The sequence below is a fragment of the Myotis yumanensis genome, unplaced genomic scaffold (assembly GCF_028538775.1).
Source record: "Myotis yumanensis isolate MYYU_CA2020_CCGP unplaced genomic scaffold, mMyoYum1.0.hap1 SCAF_1, whole genome shotgun sequence".
NCBI classification, from domain to species: domain Eukaryota; kingdom Metazoa; phylum Chordata; class Mammalia; order Chiroptera; family Vespertilionidae; genus Myotis; species Myotis yumanensis.
This window is the reverse complement of record NW_027223752.1, coordinates 55,839,161-55,862,646: the sequence shown is the minus strand read 5'-3', so window position 1 is coordinate 55,862,646 and position 23,486 is coordinate 55,839,161. Positions and strand designations below refer to the sequence as shown.

Sequence of the window (23,486 nt, the reverse complement as noted above, 5' to 3'; positions counted from 1 at the left end):
CCGACCTGAGCGGGGAAGCCACCAACGCCCCGGACCAAGCCGTCATGCAAAGGCCGTCACTCCCAAGGAAGTCGCCGCGGGGGCCAGCCCTTTTGGAATTCCTGACGGCTCCGCGGCTCTGCATTGACCCGAAAGATAGAGAGGAGGAAACACCTTAAGGGAGGAAAGGCAACGCAGAGTTAACATTTATTTTAAATATATAATTTGTACAGATACACTTCCCAGTCTTACCTAACACGATATTGAATAAAATAATGAGGGGGAGTGAGGGGTTGCTTACTAGGGCCGCAGGTGTTGGGGCCGGGAAGGGGGACGGTGAGTGACGTCCACCACAGTAAGTGCCGAAGTCTCTCAAACTGCACGGGCGCCAGGAACGGCCACGTGAAGGAGGATCTGTCCCCATCCAGAGCCCGGCTTATCCCCGGCCACCACTGCGCCCAGGGTTGGGGGTGATGGGGTGGAAGGTGGAGAGGTTTTAGTTTCCTGTTTTCTCCCCTCCTTCCCTCCCTCCCTCCCTCCCTCCCTCCCTCCCCCCTTCCTTCCTCCCTTCCTTTTTCCCTCCCTTCTTCCCTCCCTCTGTCCCTCTGTCCCTCCTTCCCTCTCTACCTTCCTTCCTTCCCTCCTTCCTTCCTTCCCTTCCTCCCCTTCCTCCCTCCCTCCCTCCCTCCCTCCCTCTCTCCCTTCATTTGGGCAGGCAGGGCCCATCAGGACATTCTGCACTGCTGGGAGGGCAGCTAAGTTTGTTCGCAAAAGGACCTACAATCTGATTGATGTTCATACACCAGAAATGGAAGCAAGAATCTGAGAAAGAAGGGATGAGGGTAGAGAGGGAGAGAAGAGAGGGAAGAAGAGAGAAACAGAGGAAGGCAGAAGGCGGTGGATCTATTTCTGGGGCGTCGGGGGCCCTCAGGGCAACCTGGTTTCCCCCTAAAGCTTGTCAGTAGACAGTGACCCACCAGTGAGCACACTGCGCGCCCAAGGCAGGGGTGGTGCTGAGAAGGTGGGCGCGCGCGGGGGGCTGGCACTCCGCTTGGGGTCGGCACCCGGCTTGGGGACCCGCGAGGCGAAGCCCTAGTCATAGGTGAGTCCCGCCTGAGCGGAGAGACCTCGCTTTCCCGGGAGGGAGCGGGGGCAGCGCCGCCAGCCCCGCCTCCCAGCCATTCTTAGCTGGGGGAGGCCGGTGAGGATCAGCCGCTTTCTTTCTTTCCTCCTTTTTCAAACCGGCTTTGTGGGTGGCAGCTCAGCGGGGGGCGCATAGAGACAAAAAAACTAAAAGCTCAGAGAGGAGAGAGAGAGAGAGAGAGAGAGAGAGAGAGAGAGAGAGAGAGAATATGAATCAAATAGTTTTTAACCTTCCCAGGAACACACGAATTATTATCTCTAAAGGCTGCTGTGGTCTTCAGGGAAACCCGCTTCTGCCACTGAGAGAACACATAGTGTACACGTCCACCGGGTTAGGCTCTCCTCCTTGTCAGCCTGAACACACACCGCAGAGGCTCAGGGTTTCAAGGCTGGAGACCTACAGGTTATTTGGTTTGGAAACAAATGACGCCGGGAGAACGCACCAACAAATATTATGGATGCAAACTATTCTTCATTTCAGATATCTGCAGTTCCCCCAGAATCGATTTTATTCAAGCTTATGAGCAAAGGACATTGAGACCTACGGTGCAGGATTTACCTTAATATTCTATTGCAATCGTTGTCTTATTTTTTTCTTCTGGATAAGACATTCAAAGGAGGTTAAAACATTTTTTCCCACTTATTGGAAGCCTTCAAACACTTTATAAAGCTAAAATTCACCTTCCTGTTTCTGCTTTCCCCAAATCCCTCCAAAACCACATTTTAAGAGTGGGTGCCTAAACAGAAGTACTGGTTCCCCCACCCCCAAGATCTGAGCAAACAAGTAATTCCTGACAAAGAAAATTAATATGAAAAGCATAGGGTGATTTTTCTCCCCCTCCCCCCCAAAAAAGACCCCTTGCTCCACCCCGCTATTAAACAAAACACAATACCTTTTTCTGGGTGGTACTGCACCGAAGTTGATTCAGTTTTGACAATGTTGTTTAGCTATCATTTGCTATTTTGAATGAATGGGAGCAGTCCCCCCTTTTACAACATTTGTTTCCTATTATGGAGAGGTGCAGCAGTTGAGGGCAGACATGTGAAAGTGGCTGTTTGATTCTCTTTTTCATCCCCCTGACCCTGCTTTTGTCCCTCCTCACCCTGGGAATGTCACGCCTCGCTACTTCACTTTGAGATGCTCAAGAAAGTGGCTTTGTTATTCCCTTTTAGACATACACGAAATTGTTCTCATTCCCCCGGCTGTAAAAGATACTTCACATCGGGACTCGGTTCACAAGTGCAATGCAATTTGGCTTAGTCCAACCTTTGTTCTGCTTGTACAAATGAGCGAACAGTGCACACATTATACAGTTGATCTACTGCTGTCTTAACCCCAGAGTTAGGGGCTGGGAGAAAAGCAAGTTAATCCCTTCAATACCAAGGTGGCTTTAGCAATATTTCCTCCAGTAATAATAATAGATTTGAATTGCTGCTTCTATTTCACAAAGTTCAGAGCAAAACTTATGGGGAGGGTTAAGCAACAACAAAAATCCTTCCACCAATCTTTGGCAAATAACTTTTCAAATGCATTTGTAGGTTTGCTAATGCTCCATTTAAAGCCATGCAATTGTCTGTGCAAAGGAGGGATAGGATTTGGAAACTAAGGCTTTAAAGCCTGGAAATCTCAGAGCAAACCGCAGCAAGCAAAGACCAAATGGTATTTAGCAAACTGATTCTAAAGAGGGGCATTATGGTGAGCAGGGCAAGAACTGTTTTCACAGGCAATGAAACTGCCTGCTCACTGTGGGTGGGGAGTTGCACTTCTTGGGGATGGAGGTCTATTGGGACCTGGCTGTTTGTTTTGTGCTTGATGTGGAGGGAAAACTCTGTCTTCCCTCCTTTCCAAATTGTAGGGGCTGCTTAGGAAATACTTCTAAAAGGTGTGGGGTGTGGCTGCTCCCTTTCTCCCAACCTCAAGGAAAATACAAATTTTTAACTTCAGGTGCCACAGCCAGAGGCCTTACCAGGCGGCAGGGGCTGGGGGGGGGGGGGTGGCGCACCTCTGAATCTGACCAACCCCCACCCCCACCCCCTCCAGTAAGGATGGGAGTGAAGAGGAAGCAGGGGTAGAGATCCTTGCCTTTCTTAGAACCCAGCACGATTGACTGGGGAGGGTGGACTGAGGAGTATAGGCAATATACTCCTCAAAAGTTTCTTTTCAACCCCCCTGTTAGGAGTTAAGGTCCAATCCTCATGTAACCCAGTCACCAAACGTGGCTCCAAAAGTAAATGTGCTCCTTCCAAGAGTACTGGTGTGTGTGTGGGGGGGGGGGGGCGCTGTTGGGGGCGCGGGCGAAGAGGTGGGAGGGAGGTGGGAGCAGCGTCCTTTCACCCACAGTTGGCTCTTGCTGCCAGAGCGCAAAGTGCGGCCCCTCCCCTGCCTCTTCCTGGGGCAGTTTGATTTCCCGCCAGAGTCGGTGGAAGGGGCCAGGCAGTGGGGCTTCAAACTCGAGGGCTGGCCGTGGTGGGAGGATCTTGGCCTATAGGTTTTCCCTGATGCAGTGCCCAACTGGCTGCGGGTCTCCGAGGCCCATGAATCCGAAAGACTGTTGGGTCCGGTGCCCCCGCCCCCCCCCCCCCAAACGGAGCAGGTTCCCTCTGGTCCCCAGATCCAGGACGTTAGAGCCAAGCTGGGCCATGCCGGGTGCTGGTGGCCGAGGTGCACAAACAGCCTGCAGAATACTCCGAAGGGCAATTTTCAAAAACCGGTCGCTGACAGGTTGAGGGAGTTTGTTTTAGTGCCACATACCCGGGGAACAAAATCCTTTTGAAAGGAAAGCTAAGTCGTTTCACGCCACCCAAATGCAGATTTGGCTGGGACAAAGCAGCGCGGTGCCTAAGCGCGGGTTCCCAGCCAGAGGGGAGAACTCGGGCGAGGGTGGGAGGCGGCCTGGCAAGGTGGGGCGGGCTGGAGGAGACCCTACAACCTGAAAGCGATGCTGTGCCAGCCTCGACGTTCTCCCTCCCTCACCCTCCTAGCACATTGCACAGTCCATTTGGTAGAGAAGATGGAGAAAGTGGAGGGGAGGGGGAGAAAGTGATGCGAAGAAAAGTGAGGAACAAGGGTGCAGTAGGGAAGGGGACGGAAGGAGGAGAGGGAGCAGAGACTCAGACTGGGGTGGGGAGATGCTTCAGCAGCGGGGAGGCAGGACTTGAGGGAGAAAGGAGGAGGAGAAGTGGGCAGAGGAAGGCTTAGCCCGAGCGCTCCAGGCAGCGCAGAGTTCGCTTTCCAAGTGGGAAAGGCGGGTATTGTTTTTGGCGCCTAGGAAACCTTCGGAAGCTACTGGATACTTTCCCTCCGCCCCAGGCCGCCGGTGTTTGGTAAATATTAACAAACCAGGGCGCGTTACTTTCTGGAGTGTGGATGGAGGGGCCGGCCGGGCGCGGGAAGGTTTCCTCTCCTAGAGCTCCCGCCCCCAGACGCCAGCCCTGCCGTTCGCGCGCGCACACACACCTGCTTGACAACAGAAGGAATCAAAATCAATATTGTATTTGTCACCTCTCTGTCTCCTTTTTATTCCCTCGGCAGCCCGGGTGCCACTGAAGCGAATTGTGGATTTATGGAGGGAAATTAGCATAAATTATTACGAAATCTATAGCCGTGTGTGGTCCAGCTTGTGGGAAAAGAGGCTATTGCAAACTCTCCAAGCAGAAAGGTGGTCGGCGGTGGGCACAGCGGAGGCGATGAATGGCTATTGCGCGCGAGAGATTTCCATTTGGTTTGCACATGGGTATAATTGACTTATGTGTATTTTATACAGTTTTCCCAACAGCTCCCTAAGCCTCCGGGTCGGTGCCCCCTCCCCAAAGCTTCTGTTTGTTTTGGGTTCTGTACAATAGACTCTGATGCACTTTTCAAGATTTCTTAAAGTGCTCCTTCCCCCCTCTTCTTCATAATAGCAGTCTTAAAAGGCCGTAAATAGCATGCAAGCCCCCCCCCCCCCCCCCCCCCCCCGGCTTTGTAGATCTTCAGTAGGAACCAAGACACACTTTGTATAAAGGGCTAGTTTTAAATGTGCAGCTCACAACACCTCCAACTATTGCTGTTAGGTTCGATTTCCTTCATTAACACTGGGCATAGGCAATGGGCTTCACCTCCCAACCCCACCCTGGCCAAACTTTGAAGATCCCTCAGGCACGGATTCCTACTTGTAACCTTGCATGTTGCAGACTTGGTGGGGACAACTTTCCTGGGGAGATAGACAAAGATTTATTCCAACTTGGCTTTTTTTTTTTTAACCCAAAGGTTTCCCCTCAGAATTTAGTTAATCTTCTATTTACTCCAAGCAATGATTTCGACAGCCATACAAAGGCCCTTTGCAAGGCAACAAAATGCCAATTGTTAAAACAAGAAAACATTTCTCTCCCCATCCCCCACCCTCAATGTGGGGTGTGTGTATGTGTGTGTGTGTGTGTGTGAGCACGCTCGCGCTCAAGGTCGGATACACACCCACCCACCGGTAGAGCAAATCTTCCTGGCTGTCACTGGGGAACAGAGATCTTTCACTCCTATCGTTCCATATCCCGAATCCATATCACTCAGTATTTTTCTATATTCTATATATCAGTATTCACATATTTACTAAGAGGACTCTGATCCTGGCACCACTCCTTCCCAGGAGCGCTCCTGCCTCGCCCACAGGAGTACCTTCTGTGTTGTAACTCTGAGACCAGCTGCCTTTGAAGAAGGAAAACTGTGGGCCAACGCCTTTCCGTCTGGGAAACACAAGCCTCACCCCTCACCACTGCTCCTTGCCAGAGGTCCCTCGGGCTCTTGCGCTCCCCAGCTCCTCCCATCCTTGGACCCTCAAGTCCAACTGGGCCGAACCTAGTAACCCCCCAAAGGCCGCACCTCCTAAGGAGCTGAAGCGCACAGCTCTGCCAAGCTCGGCCGCCTCCAGCCAAAGCTCGGCAGAGGTTCCCGGTCCAGCGGGTTCAGCAGCAGAGGGTTGATCTGCCCCCAGAGACAGGTCAGCATCCCTCCCTCACCCCTCCCACCCACCTCCTCCTCCTGGTTATTTCTTCCGAATTAAGAAGGTGACATTATTCTTTCCTTCAAGCACTTCTGTTAATATTGAAAAACGTGTGCTTGCATCTCAAGCGAGGCAGCCCAGACAGGAGAGCCATTTCAATATTAATGAAATTGTTTAATCTCCTAAATTCATCGTGTTTAAGTTACGTTTTGGTGAGTTATTGACCAACTCTGAGACTGTGGTTAATGTAGGTGTGTTTGTATGTGCTTGTGTGTGTGCGCGCACGCAAGCTGGAAGAATATATATAATATATATATATATATATACACACATATATAAAAAATTATATATAATAACCCCCATATAATAGCTCCACTGATCGTGCTAATATCACTGACAGTATCAAAACTTCACACCCAGAACTCTCCTTCCTCCTCCTCCTCCTCTTCCGAAAAAGAAAAAGAAACATTCTCACATTTCCGCACTGAAGATGATTCAGTGTGGGCTGCAGGTACTGAGTTTTTAAGAACATGATAAAATAAATCTCTTAAAAACCATACAGGTGGAAGCATATGCAGACACCAGTGGGAACTCGTAGAATCTACTCTTAGACTTCCTGCAAGCCAGTGGGTCCACTCACTATTTCATAGCAATCTGACAATGATGGCGACAACAACGGCGGCAATAATAATAACAATAATAATAACAGCTCATTGACCCTCCCAAGATGAATCTGAACAGTAGGGAGCCTGTCAGCCTGCACCAGACCGGGTGACCCAAGGCATACCCCACCCTCTCCTCTCTCAAAAGGAAGTTAAACTCTCTGGTCTTTGCGAGCCTAGACGGTACTGCTGTTTCAGCAGGGCCTCAGGCAGCTTTTGTCAGCCTCTCCAAACCATAAATAAGTTCTCTTTATGCAAAAATCAGGGGGGAGGGGGGAAAGTTCCAGCTGTAAAATGCAAACTTCCAGGCAACACCTAACTACCAACATTTCAAACCACCTGGGAAAAAGCAAGAGACTGCAGTTCATCTGGTGACAAAGTGTGTCAAACACACGCGGGCCCTCCCAGGTCTGCACACCGCCTGTCCCAACAGCCCTGGAGCCTTCATCCCGTGTCTAATCAAATCCCGGAGAACTTTTAGAGTGAAGACCTAGCCTCTTCGCCCAGATACACTATTTTAACCTAAAAAAAAAAAAAAAAATTTGTGTGTGTGTGTCAATACAGTTAGGTTCCAAACGGGCTCTTATGGAGCTGCCCCACTATGTTTTTCTAAGTGTTCTTTAAACCCACCACTTAAAGCTACACACACACTGTGCAGAGCTAAGGCAGCAGCCTAGGAAGGTTAAATCAAACTTCGACCTGCCTCTTGGAGGATTGTGGGGGGTGGTGGTGCGGGGGGCGTATTTTCATTATCATAACCCATGCAACCCACCCCGGGTAATGCCAAGCGCAGGAAAAGGGTCAGCTTCAGGGGGAAGCCGCGCCTGAAGTTAGCTAACAATACAAACCCGATACAATGCGGAGGAAACAGAACACCCCAGCCAAGCAATTTCCATGTCAAACATCATCCGCGCGGCAGCTCGGTCTGTGATCGTGAGTGGTCGCCTGAGTCCCGGCTCCGCTGCAGCCGCCTCCTCATACCTTCACACGGAGCACCTTGGCCAGCGCGTCCCGCTCCCCGCCGGTGGTCCAGGCTCTTCCCAGGCTGGAGCTGGAAGTGATTACCATTGGCCAAGGTGTCCATGTAAATAGGTGTGAAAGAAACCGGAGCTGGCCAGGCTCTCCCCCTCGAGCTCAATCCCCTCCCTCCGCAGCCCCCGCTCCCCCTCCTCTTCCTCCTCCTCCCAAGGCGATTGTCATATGATAGCTAAGAAGTGGCACATTAATGAAGCGCCGCTACAGGGGTCTTTTCTGCTCCTGTCACCGCTTAAAACTATCAGATGGTTTGAGGGAGGACATGGAGGCAGCCACCTAGCTCAGCGGAGCCGCGGAGCCCACAGCAGCGCCCTCCGGAGCCCGAGGCTGCGGCCGCCGCCACCGTCCTCGCTGAGACTCCGCGGCCAAGCTCTGCCGCCAGCGGAGCCCACAGCCAGAAGCCCTGCGGACCAGGACCAGGTGGCGCGGGGCGCTGCCGGGCTCAGCTGCGGAGCTCAGAGCTTTGCGGAGCCTGGCCGAGACGGGACTCTGCGCCCGGGCTTCGGGCCGGGAGGGACGCGGCGAGCAGCAGCAGCGCCATCCCGGATGCGCACGCTCAACTTGGAGCAACTTTAAGGTGAGCTGCTCTTGGTTGCATCCCCGCCCCGGTCCCTGCTCCAGGTCCGGCTTATTTCCGTGCTCCTCTCGAGCCGCTCGCGCCTCCGAGGCTCCCCCCTCCCCGCTTCCCCGGCTGCGCGCCACTCTGCAAGCAAAGTTGCTGGCTAAGGAGCGCGGGCGCGGGCTGGTCCAGCGCCGCAGCCCCGACCCTCCGCACCCGGAGCCTGGACGCGGCCTGGCTGACCTCGGGGTGTCCGGGCATCCATGCCCCCTTTCCTTCTCTCTCCCCCTTCCCAGGTCTGAGCAGCCGCAGGCCCGCGCGGACCCAGAGGAAGAAGGGGGCCAACAAGAAGATGCCTCGTCCCGGCCGCAACACGTACAGCGACCAGAAGCCGCCCTACTCGTACATCTCGCTGACCGCCATGGCCATCCAGAGCTCGCCCGAGAAGATGCTGCCGCTGAGCGAGATCTACAAGTTCATCATGGACCGCTTCCCCTACTACCGGGAGAACACGCAGCGCTGGCAGAACAGCCTGCGCCACAACCTCTCCTTCAACGACTGCTTCATCAAGATCCCGCGGCGGCCCGACCAGCCGGGCAAGGGCAGCTTCTGGGCGCTGCACCCCAGCTGCGGGGACATGTTCGAGAACGGCAGCTTCCTGCGGCGCCGCAAGCGCTTCAAGGTCCTGAAGTCGGACCACCTGACGCCCAGCAAGCCGGCCGACGCGGCGCAGTACCTGCAGCAGCAGGCCAAGCTGCGCCTGAGCGCGCTGGCGGCCTCCGGCACGCACCTGCCGCAGATGCCCGCCGCCGCCTACAACCTGGGCGGCGTGGCGCAGCCCTCGGGCTTCAAGCACCCCTTCGCCATCGAGAACATCATCGCGCGCGAGTACAAGATGCCCGGGGGGCTGGCCTTCTCCGCCATGCAGCCCGTCCCCGCCGCCTACCCGCTCCCCAACCAGTTGACTACCATGGGCAGCTCGCTGGGCGCCGGCTGGCCGCACGTGTACGGTTCCGCCGGCATGATCGACCCGGCCACCCCCATCTCCATGGCCAGCGGCGAGTACGGCGCCTACGGCGTGCCGCTGAAACCGCTGTGCCACGCGGCGGGCCAGACGCTGCCCGCCATCCCCGTGCCCATCAAGCCCACGCCGGCCGCGGTGCCCGCGCTGCCCGCGCTGCCCGCGCCCATCCCCACCTTGCTCTCGAACTCGCCCCCCTCCCTCAGCCCCACGTCCTCGCAGACAGCCACCAGCCAAAGCAGCCCCGCCACGCCCAGCGAGACGCTCACCAGCCCCGCCTCGGCCTTGCACTCGGTGGCGGTGCACTGACCCCGCGGCGCCGGCGCCCCCTCGGGCTCTCCGCCCCGCTAGCGCACTCGCCGTCCCCGGCTCCTCGTCCTGCCCTCCCGGACCCGGGACCGCCGCCCTACCGTGTCAATTCACTTTCAGCCAACCGTCTCTCCCCCGCGAGAACTTTGTTTTGGACCCGGAGACAAAACACAAACTTGCGGAGGGGCCTGGAGGCGCGTGGGAGTTGTTCTCGTCCTCACAAGAGGGGAAGGCAGGGGCACCTGAGCCCCGCCGTCCCATCCCCGGGGCCCTGGAAACCCTCCCGTGTAAGAGGCAGGGGAAATCCTGCCTCCCGCCTTCGCCGAGAGGAGCGCGTCTTCCCTCCGCCCGCACTGGCGGGGCTCGAGCCTCCGCACAGTTTGTTCCAAGACCAGAGAAACCGGCTTGGAGGTGTCCTCGAACACATCTCCCCTGAGGGCCGCCGCCTCCCATCCGAGGGCCGGATCTCTCTGTTCAAGTCTTGGAAATCTGCTACGAAGAGAGACCGCTAATCTTCCTACCCCGCTTGCCTCCGCCCATCCGGCAGGGGCTGGGCGGACCGCAGCTTCCCGGGGTAGCGGGCCTGCCTCCTCGGCTTCCGCAGAATTTTTTGCTTTGGGTTTTGTGTCCTGCCGGAGGCTCTGGGCGTTGGGAGTTAGGGGGAGAGGCTGCCGAGCTGGGGAGGAGAGGCTTGTCTTGAACACAAGCAAAACAAAACTAAATGTAACCTTGTATTGTTTACAAAGCGCCCGGTAAAATGTAAACAGTGAACTTGAATCTGTATTGCTTGGCCGGCGAGGGGGCAAAGCCCATTTTACAAGTACCTGTTGTAATGTGAATGTTTACTCTTTATTTCTGGCTAGGTTTAGGGGAGGGGAGAGGGGGAGGGGAAAGTTAATTGGGATGTTAACTTTCCGGTTACTTAGATACCTTTATAGCTATTTATTTTATTGTTGGGAAGGGGGGAAAAAAAGAAAATGAAGTAAGCCCAAACTAAGAAAGCATCAAGGGCAACCCTAGAAGAACTGAGATAAGCTGACTGGTAACTTGGAGGAAATGCCACCGGATAGATCTCCCAGGGACAAGTCCTTCTGTTTGCTACAAGTTTTCCAAGAAGCTAAGGGCTGCAAGGAGGTGTAAATGCTTGTGAATAGGAATGATTATACACTGTGTAAAATGCACTTTTGTTTACTATATTCCTTTAGAGTCTTAGGTAATTTGCTGAGAAAATGAACTGTTGTTCTGGTGTGATCTGCTTAAGTTTTTTTAAAAAAAGAGTTGTAGTGTCATCAGAGCTGTACAATTTTATCTTTCATTTTTCTCCCTCCTTGTAGAGAATTAGCATGACATTTTAAATATTGATGTTCTTGTTCCCAGCATGCCTGTTTTAAGACAGAGAATTTTAAAAGAAGGTGTCTACATTAAATTATGAACCTAGTCCAAATAATATTTTCTCATTAAAATATGTAAACTCAAATTTTAGTTTTGTGTGGTTCTGAAGTCTCTGCAGTCACTTTACAAAAGACAGAGGTAGTGCTTCCCTAAGCGTGCTTTCTGCAGCGCATTGTCTGAGTAGTTTGTCTTGTCCAGATCTTATTTTTAAAACAGGCGAAGTTCTCAGGCATTTGCAGATTGGGAGAACAGTTATTCGGATGGACTCTTGAAGATATGGCTGCAGAGGGAGAGAGGGAGCAGTCTATTTCCAGCGTAGATTAGGTGCACAGGTGTAGTGCTGAGAGAAAGACTGCATTGAAAAAAACAGTACTTTATATATATTTTTGTCTCTTAAAATATACATTTTACACAACATAACCAGCACTTATATAACTGCAAGGCTGATGTAGAAATCAGGTAGATGGAGATACAAAACCAGACTTGCCTACACAATGCTTATATCCCGACACATCTTATTTTGGAGTGAGTAGTCATTGCCTTGCTCCTTTAAATTATGGCAGTTGTTGAAATTTTCTTTTTCAGAAGTTACCTGAAAGTCCACCTTGCATGTTGAAAGCTGTTCACTTTGAATTGAACAGCTTTTTACTCCTTCCTGTGAGAAAATAATGTTTGGTGCACTTATTTTAAAGAGGTAAATGAAGTTACTCAAAATGCTCCACTCTACGTATTTGCTTTTCCTCAGATATTTGCAGAGAATTAAAATGTGCCAAGTATTTATGGCTCAAGGACCATTGAAACTTTATTGAAGGGCTCACAATATTTCCAGAGTGAGGGGTGTATTCAACTAATGAAGTTGCAAGACAAAGACAAACTTAAATGGTGATTAACACTTTGCTATGTAAAATGATTAAACAAGAGACTGTGCAACACAGGGAAACCCACATAGAAATCCTGCTCTAGAAGGAAAATCCTTGGCACCTGCAACCCTTAGGTATTTAGAGGGCTATCTGAAAAAAAATTTAGGATTAATGCGAAGGGTAATTAATCCTGTTGTGACCATTTTTTTTAAAGGAAGGATCCCACACACAGCCAAGAAAAAAAAAATAAATGAATCATTGGACTGATTAAAATGCATGAAGCTACTAAAGCTCGTCAGACAGGGGACAACCAAACTCATTCATCAAGCCCAAGTCACAATTATATCAACAAGATCAGCTAAAGAAAGCCTGGAAAACTTGTCCATCCTGGGCTAGGAAATTCTTGAAACTTTGTTCTCAACAATAAGTCATCTACATTTTTTTTTTAAAAAATTGAATACAGTTTCATCATTTCCTACGAAATAAAATTAAGGCCTCCTCTGGGATATTATAATTTCATCGATTTTACTAACACTGAATTCAAAATGGGAATGAAGGAACCATATAGACATGGGCCTCAAACATTTTACAAATGATCAACTTAGCTAGTTAGATAAAAATATTCTTCCTAAACTAGCCAATAGGGTTCAGAGTTAAGTTGTATGTACATACATACATTTAATAAATGGAAATAAAGAAGATGCAGATCTTATTTCTGAGTTTTAGCAAAGGAGTGATTTCAACTCAGTACTTGAAAATGTCCTTTTCAGCTGGTAAGTTCGTCATGGTGTATTGCAAAGAATGAAATAACTTGGGCATTGTGAGCGCTTTTTTCACAATCGCAAGCATCTCCTCTCAGATGGAGTTGAATGAGTAAAGTAAAAAAATCCATTGATGATATGTTGACCTTGATGAGAAATCCAAAGGCAGCCCCAAAACACATGCCTCTACCCCAACTCTATCCTTAGCTTTGAGACTTACACCCTGTTTAGCTGAAGTGCCCCGCAAATAAGGAAGTTTATAACCATGATACCTTCAATGGCTCTCTTTGTCATGTTAAATCTTTTCACCTGGCTCAAGTCCAAAGTCAATACACACAGCTTCAAAATAACACTGGGAGAGGCACCCCCATACAGTGAGATGTATGCTCCGGGTCTTATCTTGAGAATCAAGTTAAGTTATACTATTTTCTATTTTGTAAATTTGGGCAGGATAGTTTTTTTTTATTTTATTTTAATGTAGGTGTTTGACTTTGGAAACTTGGCTATTCTGTTACTTTTGCACTCAATTGAGTTTTTTTTAACGGCTTTCTCTGTGGTTTGGGGGAAATGCCTACACAATGGATGAATTTTGTGCCCTTTCTCAAGCAAGAAGCTACAGAAGTTCTCATTAGTCCCGTTGCCTGGGTTGGGGTTTGGAAAGGTGTAAGACTAGCAGAAGGTGCTAGTGAATGATCCTCAGAATGGCTTAAATATTACAGCAGCGAGTTCAATGCCTTTGAAAGAGACAGGAACATTGAGTGTTTGGAAGCATAAATGTGGCCAGGTGCTGGAGAGGGGTGAAGCTGCTGGTGGGGGCAGGGGGGGGGGGGGGACACCAGGAATCTAATGAAGTGCTGCAAACAGAAGGTTTTCCATTAGATCATGCAAGGTGGGGAGGGGAGGGAAGAGCTTTACTTTCACAAATGGCAACTCCCCGTTACAAGGTATCCATTTAAGAAACGGAAAGGATCTGGGTCTGTTCTCAAATTCTTAACATAAATGTCATTTTTTTTTTCTTCCTAAATGCCACATATGCACAGAGACACCCAAACAAAACAAAAAGCAAAACAAAAACAACCCACCCCACCGGCTGTGAAGCCTCAAAGGGGATGCATTTGTTTCTTTTAAACTAACAACAAATTATCTAATTAATATGTTTCAATTACAGCATGAAAGGCACAGCCCCGGGACCGCCCGCCGTGGGGGCACAATAGCCCCAGAGCCCACTCTAGGAATCTACAATAACTTCACATCTGTTTCTTTATTTTCCACTTTTTGAGTCTAAAACTCCTCTCAAGATCACTTCAAACCACGGCCTGAGTTATGAAATATGTCCCCGTGTTAAAGGGGGATGAAACTTGGCCCACAGATGCTTCATTTGCAAGCAAAAAAAGTGAAAGCCCATTGAAGAGCATTAAACAAATATATTAGAATTCTGTCACTTTATGCAATTGAGTAGATCAAATGGAGGGTCCCGGCCACTTCATTCACTCTCATTCACTCGAATAGAAAATGCAAAGAATAGCAACCCGAGACTGGGCCACCGATGTAGATTTAGCTCCTTTTTACTGGGAAACAAAAAGGCTGAATTTTCACAAACACATTGCTGACTCGGGGACTAGGAAACCGGCACTGGAACCCCTTTGGAATTTAAATTCATTTTATCTTCCACTCCCTTTGCGGGGATCCGTTTGCACTACAGTGCAAGATGCAGCGGGCATCCTCTGGCTTCTGAAAAGTGGGGGAGGGGAAGACAGTGAGCGGGGGTGGCAGTGTGGGCCTCCGGATTCCCAAGGAGCTCTGGGTGATGGACTAACACTTAGGGCTGAGTTAATAACTTCGGTTTAAACAAATCTTTATCTACATCAATATAAACATCATTATGTCACACACATCTCCAAGTCTCTCACCTCCTTGCTTGGCATGGATTATATAAACAGCTTGTTTTCAAAGATCGAAATTGCATCTGGGTCATCCAGTTTTCTTCTTTCAACTAATATCTGGTCATTGGTGTCACAACACACTTGAAAGCGGAGCTTTCAACCTCACCTGCTTGATATCCTCTCTCTCTCTCTCTCTCTCTCTCTCTCCACACACACACACACACACACACACACACACACACACACACACGACCACCACCACCACCACTTTCTGAGCTCACTGTGATGGTGATTTTTTTATGCAAAAATCTAGAGAGGAGATACTATGGTTAGAATTTCCAAGCGACTTCCCATTCTTGGCGGGGCGGGAGGGCGGGCGGGGGGGGGGGGGGCGGGGGGGGCAAGCCACAGATGTCAGTGGTGATTAAGATAATTTTGTGAGCCTCGTCTTCGATGGTTGACATTTTTGTGTTGGTGAACTTCATAGACTTTTATGTGTCAACATCTTAGAAGATTTACAGTGACCATTAGAGCCACTTCTAGGGACAGAGCCGGTAGAAATAAAAAGGTAGACTTCTCGGCGTTTGAGGTGTGATTGTAGAGGAATGAACCAGTTTTTCTCAAACTTGAAGTCTAAGTGACATCTGATCAGAAGGTGAAAATACCCAATGGGTTTTCTAGTCTATTGTAACATTTTGCCTAGTACTTTCTGCAGGTACATCAAAACTTTGAACACTTTTCAGTTTAGCCTTAAGGTTTATAAGTTCCTATTTGGCACTATTCTTCATTTAATTCAGGGGATGGTGTCTGGGCTAGTGACTCAAACCTATGGAGACAAAAAAAAAGGTTATTAAAGAAAGAGTTGGTTGTTTTAATGCCCACAGCTATCCAACTCACCCAAATTGATAATGGGCTAATCAGAAATTATCCAAGGAAAATTGTAGTTGGCTAAATAAAAACTTCCTTGGAAGATTTTCCTTCCAGAACATTTTCAAGAACATACGGACAAAGGGTTCTTCTTTGGAGGCAGCCTCCTTTGGCCTATGTTGGCAAATAACCATTGTCAAATTGGTTGCAAGATTTTGAAGGAGTGTTCATTAAAACAGAGTGAGTTCACAGATAAAAACCATTCTTTAAGTATCTGTTGTCTGGAGACTTTGTGGTTCTGATGCAGGTTTTGCAGCCTGTATATTTTTAATTACTCAATTAATTTCTTCCCCAGAGTGTTCCCTGTTGACTGGGTTTACTCAGATATAAAGTACAGAAAGAGGTGTTGGTTTGCAGAAATAATTATCCCCAAAGTCTGCTTTTGCTGTAGATTTCTCTCCCCCTCCTTCCTGAAATCCAACGTATTGGTCTGATGATTCCAGCACATAGTAGCACATAGAGAAAATGTTCAATAAAGGATCTTAATGTGGTGCCACTTAGAGGAAGCTAAGTATTTATTAAGTAGTAAGCAGAGTGCTTTGCATTAATTAGAGCAGCTCCTTGGAGAGACATTACAGCCATCGATGGTTTCACACAACAGGAAAACTCCCCTCTAGACCTGCTGCAGTGAGTGAAACAGCTGCAAATGTCTGGCTCACTTGGAAATACCAACACATCTTTTATTTATTTACATATGTTTGAAAGACTGAGGGTCTGTTCATGACAATAAAATGAGTAGGGAAAAGTTCCCCATTACCCTGAGTGCCATGATATTTAATGTCTGCTACAAAACAAAACAAAAACAAATAAACTAACAAACAAAAACCCCCAAACAAAAGCTGAAATAATGGTCTTTGTCAAGATTCTGGCCATGATTTCAAATCAGAAAAACTGACAAGTGACTGACTATCCAAAATGTCCATGTTCAATGGGGTCGTCGGACTGAATGAACTCTTCCTGTGACTGCCTGGGAGATGCCAACAAGTGTGTGTTGGTGGGAGGGTGGGAGAACAGGCAGGGATGAAATCTGGTGACTGTCACATTAGTACAAGTCATGTAAGTACGGGATCCTTGTCCTCAGCACAGAAGAGCAACTGACTGAATGAAGAGCGGTTCTGAAAACAGTGTGTTAATTTAGCTCAGGTAGAAGCTGCCTGCCTTTGTCCCGGCGCCAGCAAATGAGGCATTGCCTGTAGTTTTCAGCTGTGATACCAAGTTTTGTACAACTAAACACGTGAAATACATTTAAATTTACTTGTGGATGCTACTGGTTTTAAGAGGAGGAGAGCCCCTCCCATCAAAGAAGAAAATGAAATGATTAACTTTGACATAGAAATATCAACAGCAATTTGATTAATTATGTTGCTCATTATCCTTTGCTGTGTAGCCAAACATTATCCAATTCTTAAAATGACAGATGCTGAATAAATCATATAAAATAATTACTTGAATTTTACTGCAGTGAGATATGGTGGGATTTATGGAGAGATGTATATTGATTTCTAAATTTAAAATAGGTTTTATTCTGTTTTATTTCATTTAGAAATTCAGTCTTTACTGTAAATATACAACTATACTATAGAATTTTTTCTATATTTTTCTGTGTATTTTAAAAAGAATCCATTTCTCCTTTTAAGATTTTCCACAATTACAATCATTATACATACAATTGTATATCTTGTTTTTCTCCAGCATTGTTTAAGCAATTCCCATGTTTTCATAACATGGCAATACATAGTTTTCATTACCATCGATTTGAACAGTTGTATATAGTATGCCAACTGAGTGGAAAACTAAATGCCTGCTTGGGGCATTTGAATGATTTTAGGTTTGTCTATTTGTTTTAGTTTTGTGTTTGCTAATACAAAGATTGTTGCAGTGAACATCTTTTATACCTAACTAAATACTGTTTCCAAGGATGTAAAATACATTGGCGCTGGCATGTGAAATTCCCTAACAGCTCCCTGCACATTCAATGATGTAGTTTAATTTAGGATTTTAACGTTGGTCCTTACATTTCCACTGCTGTCTGCCCTCTACCTAGGGTTCCAGAGCAATAGTACCTCAACGTAGAATTGTAAAGACACTGAATGTTAGAGTTGGGAAGGCCCTGAGAGATTCTAGGTAAACCAATTCCTTTATTTTACTCACTTGGTGAACCTTACTGATATATTCCTTACTGATATATAATCTTACTGATATATCCAAATAATTTAACAACACCAAAGTCAGGTTCTGAAAGTAAAACGTAAGTTCAGTCCCACCTCCAATGCCAGACAAATGGCACTAAATGTCAAAAATCACAAATATATTGATGAAAGGTCACTAGAGCAGCTCCGTGGAGAGGCATTAGAGCCAAGAATGGTTTCATACAACAGGCAAAGTCTGAGCACCTGAGTATCCGCCAGTTGTCAGAATGAAGACTTTTATCTGACCATGTCGGCTCACATCACTTTCATCCAGTTTACACAGCATGACCAGCTGCACCTTTTAAGTGGGGGTCCTGGGTAGTTTGTGTAACTATAGGGAATGGTCACTGCTCAGACCCAGGTCTAAAGAGAAAGGGATCCACCCTCCACCCGAACCATTTCTTAAGTCTCTAATACCTTCCCTGAAACTGAAAACAGTTTTTCAGATAGATAAGCCTAGAGCAGTGATGGCGAACCTATGACACGCGTGTCAGAGGTGACACACAAACTCATTTTTTTGGTTGATTTTTCTTTGTTAAATGGCATTTAAATGTATAAAATAAATATCAAAAATATAAGTCTTTGTTTTACTATGGTTGCAAATATCAAAAATTTCTATACGTGACACGGCACCAGAGTTAAGTTAGGGTTTTTCAAAATGCTGACACGCCGAGCTCAAAAGGTTCGCCATCACTGGCCTAGAGGGTCCAGACCCACAGGAGGTGTTGACTATGTCATTTCTTCAGCTGCCCTTCGGTGGCTAATTCTCAAGGTGGGAGATGAGTTGGGGGGTGGGGGTTGGGGGGTGGAGGGATGGCAAAGAACTGGAGCTTCAGATTTTGTCACCTTGTTGTAGCACTTCATCTTGGCTTTCTTATGTGACACTTCCATGTCAGATTTCCCCTCTCTTGAGATCTTACTTGTTTTTAATAAAGTAGCTTAACACTGTGTGAGGCACGACACGGGGACACAGGCACTGATGGAGGGCTTATGGGTCGGAGGACACCCAGGAATGCAAACAAGCAGGATAAGTGCCATCACTAGTGACTGTGGCTGAACTCATTCTTCTGATTTGGAATTAATGGCTTTGGGTGGGAAATGCAAAAAGGTCTAAAGGAATTTATTCACGCTTACTTTTTCATATTCCCCAAACTACCCCGCTGCCCTGGAGCTGATCATTCCTACCCTCAGCTTGGCTCACAAAACCGAGGAGAGATACACGGTAAGAGCAGAGGAAAGGGAAGGCTGCGAGGAAGAGGAGAAGCTGGATGAAGATGTGATGCTTCTGTTAGCGTGGTCCTTTAAAAGGGTCCCCTATGATTTCTGACCACATGTCCTTGTAATTCAGTGCGAGCCAGTTCAACCCGGTCTGATTCAACCCAATTTGACCTGCCAAACAAGATTTTTCAAGAAAACGTTTTCATCGGAAGACCTGAATTTGAGTTCTAGTTTTATCACATTTTACCTAAATGGTTCTGAGCAAGTCTCCTTAGCGCTCAGTTACCTGTCTCTCTTAGGAGAACAAGGGTGCCCTCAAAGGCTTGTCTGGGCGATCAAGTGGAGCAGAGTAGGTGAAAGTGCTTTGAAGTGTCTTGCAAACTTCACTTACTATTACCGGCTAGGACAGGGGAGTAGCAAAGTAAAAATACCTGTAAGACATCGTCCTGTCTGAAAAGAATTTAGTTTTAAGTTCTTCAGGACAGATTGCAGACTCGAAGAGCGAAGGTCTATTTTTCATGCTATTTTCTAACCCTCAAATGGTCACTGTCTGAATAAGGGTTGCTATGGCAAGGGGAATTGTTGCTTCTTTTCCTGCATGTTCTCCCAAAGTGGGCCTTTTCATAGATCTTAAGATACGATATTGACAAAATGTTATTAAGATTGCTGAAAAGTCATGCGCACAAACAATGTGATAGCTGGTCACATAGGGGCGGTTAACAAAAATCGGGGCACTTTTAAAAAACATTTTAATTAAGTGTATTGGGGTGACATTGGTTAATAAGATTATATAGGTTGTGAGTGTACAAAATTGGGGCACACTTAGTCTTCTTTTCCCCACCAATCAATGGCACAAGCTACTTCTCTGCCACTTTTAAATATTTAATAAAGACCGACACAGCATTTACCAGGTACCAGGTACTGTCCTAAGTTCTTTACAAATATTTACTCATTTAATCCTAACAACAAGCTTATAAGTGGTGCTTATGCTCATTTTATGGATAGGGATATTGAGGCACAGGGCATTTAACTAATTGGCTCAAGCTAACCTGGCTAGTAAGTGGTATCAATGCCCAATGGACCCTAATACAAGTTGGTTTAATATAAAGACACTTGTTACTAAAGGCAGCAGCTCACATGATTTTCCAGATTCAGGGGCTATATAACAAGTTCATTCAGGTCTGCAGACAGAGAGGGTTTTAAGCCAACTATCTCAGACACAGGATAATTTTCACGGAGAATTCTTTTTTTTACTTCTCTTACCCTTTCCAGCTTTTTGATGAATTATGATTCACTACATTACTAACTTGCAATTTATTCCCAAACTATCTTCTATTTAACTTACGTGGATGGGAAGCAGGGAAAACCACTTCAATAGAACCCAAAATATCCCTCTATGATCACAGGAATTTTTTATCTTTAATCTCATCAGATCAGATACCCAAAAAGGCACAATGGAATACTCCCCACCCCCTCACCTTTGGAAAATAAAGATGGACCTCAAAGTACAGCCTACCAGCCTGGATCCATTTATGATTAACTCAAATCTTTTGGGAATGAGGATAGCTGAGATGAAATCTAAGCAGGGATGTGTTCCTGTAGTTAAAAGAAAATTTCTGACCTATGTGTCTTTTTATTCCCTCACAGTCAGATAATAAAATGAATGAGAAGGGGGGAAAGTACCATTTTTGCACTTTCAATGTGACTTGAGAAAGAAGAAAAAAAGAAAAGAGGGAACAGAGAGGGGAAGGAAGGATAAGATTCATGTAACTTTCTATCTCAGTAAATAGAATTTTTGTTGTTGATGATGGAACCAAATATTGAAGGAGTCGATATTTGGTGTTTTCTTTTAATGCTCAAATTTCTTTAGTGGTACTTTCTACAAGTATGCTTAGGTACTCTCATATTGTGCATCTTAAGAAGGTCGTGTATCTTTGCATTTCCTGTCCAGTTCTAGCCTTTTTTTGACCACAGGCCTCAGTTGTGACCCCTGAGGAAATTGTATGTTTTTATACTTGGGTTTGCCGTGCGTTTGGAGTCTCAGTCTTTTCCTAACATAGCTATGCTTGCCAAGAATGCCAGTGTAGTTCACCCAAGGTTCTTGATCACTTCAACCTGGTTTGGTGGTTGTGTTTTGGCCTCTCTGCACTGCACATAAGCCCCCCTACAAGAGGTCCTAAGGCCACTAATCAAATGTCCATGCTCAGTCTTTGGAGTCACTGCAGCCCACCTCATCTTGATGGATCCAACTTCAAAGCTCAGGGTGCTTTTTTGCCCCTTCCTCCCTTATCCAGTTCTATTAAATTTCAGAATGTCCATCCATGCATGGCAAAGCCAGTCAATTGCCAGTCCTCTGGGATTGATGTCCATGAAAGTCCATGCTCCTTGGGGTTTGACAGATGGTACAGGAAAGGGGAGACTTGGAGAAGATTCTTTTAGATACAAATAATATGGTTAGGAGATATTCTTGTTTTACCTTCATTTACCAACTTTCTTACAGAAAAAGAAAAGAAAACCTGCTACCACTTTGGAGTAGAAGTGTTCTGCTAGAGTTTGTTATGTTTTTCAGAGTGATGTTGAGGTGCCCTTGCCCCCAACAGCTTGGTGGTAACTGGAAATTTGTATGCTGTTGTGAAGGCTGATTCACATACCCTCCCTGAACCTTATAAAAAATATCCTGACTTAGAACCAATAAACGTGGCAAAGCAGTAAACTTTTTTCTAATTGTTCAGAACAACATATGTGGTCCTACATGGCATATACTACATGCCATTAATCAGCGTAAAATGGCCAAAAGAGAAAGGAGAAGTAGACACATATTCTCACAATTTAGCAAGTTTGGGTACTATCTCCTCATAAAATAAAAATAACAGCACCATTCCTAAGGGGTAGATTAAGACCATGGACTCAACGATTTAAAGAGGAAATGCAGAACAAATCACTGAAGCTCTTGGAGCCTTATTGTCTTCCTCAAAATGTTAGTTGTATTAGAAATGTTGAGCTGGTTATTGACCTGTCCTTTATCAGCTCCAAAATCAGTCCTCCATACTTTGTTCCAAAATTTTTATGTGCTAAACTCTTTTGCCAGCTGGCTTCCTGTAAGTTCCTGCAAACCGGAAGTCCCAAAGGAATGTTGGAAGGAGAGAGGAGGAGAGAAGGAACCTCCCTCCTGGTTTTGCTCTTTCTGTCAGCTTCCCTCCCACAGTGGCTTTGGCTCCAACCTTCACCTTCTTTCAGCACCTCCAGAGCGAGCCTCACCAGGCCGCCTGAGTTGTGCCAGTTGAGTTCTGAGCACCAGTTCCTCAAGGTCCCTCTCTGGCCTTCCAGGGCACCGGTATCAGCAGGGCAGCATCCCCTCCTCAGGTCTGTGTCTCAGCTCTATGAGGCCCTTTCTCTACACTGCTAGGCTCTGCCATCTGCATCTTCTCCCCTTCTGTTCTGTGGTCCCAGGAGTGGTAGCTGCTTCCTGAGTTACTATTTTGGTATTTTCTCAGTGTTCCTTTTTTGTGCTCTAAGCCTACAAACACCCATGTAACTGACTCCCTGTAGCAAATTTATTGTATTTTAAATATCTAGTCTGATTTATGTCTTCCAGACTGAATCCTGAGTAATAGTGTGTTTATGATCCTGGGTCACTTAATTCATTAGCTCTGAAAGTCTGTATTTCTTGCTTATGGAACACTGGGCATGAGCACACCACTAGGCATGTGCTAGGAGTTGAGCAGCAGGGAAATGGTTAAGCAAATATGCCCAACAAGCCCTACTCTCCAGGAAGAGGAGGGGAGGGCACACATGGAGAACATACCTAGATGGCAGAACATGTTTTATGCAAGATCTGAGAAGGAGAAGGGTGAAGAGGAGGAATAGCAGGCCTAGAGAGGATTTGGGGTTTAGGATTGAGTGAAGGCAAACAGCTCAAACTCAAGTTTATTAGCATAAGAACTTCAGCTGGTGTATCTGTCAGACAGTGAAGAGGTTGCTTGGTGGAGAGAGAAGATGGTAGGTTTTGGGGACCAGAGTGAAGAGTCTGTGTGGCTAGTGAAGGTCTTAGGAAATTTATGAATAATGAGGCTACACAGTTGATAGGAAGTGATGAGCAAGGTGGGTGGAATGGGAGCAAGGCCCATGGAAAGGAGAGCTGAATGCCAGACAGGTCTTTTATAGTTCCTTTCACCCAATAGGAAGTCTTGTTTCTAAGGCGCTGACTGTGTATTTTACTCTCTGATTCATGTACGTTATTCACCTTTAATCCTCACATCAACCTATGAGGTATTGCTTATTATACAAACTGAGAAACTATTACCTGAAGGAGTTTCATTTTCTGGTAAGGGGCTGAATAAGATTCAAACCCAGGTTCTACCTGACTCTACATCCAGTGTTCTTGCCAATCTATTCTCCTGCCATTGTAACATATAGCTTCAAAAAATATTTATTGGCTAGGCCAGTGTGGTACGGTGGTTGAGCATTGACCTATGAACCAGGAGGTCACGATTCGATTCCTGGTCAGGCCACATGCCTGGGTTTCGGGTTCAATCCCTGGTGTGGGACATGCAGGAGACAGCCAATCAATGA

General features: G+C 47.0%; 1 protein-coding gene across 1 annotated transcript; it reads left to right on the top strand.

Annotated features, from left to right (window-relative positions):
- The first annotated feature begins 8,706 nt into the window (after window positions 1-8,706).
- Window positions 8,707-9,684, top strand: FOXB1 (forkhead box B1). Its single transcript, XM_070404320.1, has one exon. The coding sequence runs from the start codon at window positions 8,707-8,709 to the stop codon at window positions 9,682-9,684; it is 978 nt and encodes a 325-aa protein (XP_070260421.1).
- The last annotated feature ends 13,802 nt before the right edge of the window (window positions 9,685-23,486 follow it).

Excerpts from the sequence above, each read along its gene's own strand:
- FOXB1 (XM_070404320.1), top strand. The coding sequence starts at position 8,707 with ATGCCTCGTCCCGGCCGCAACACGTACAGCGACCAGAAGCCGCCCTAC.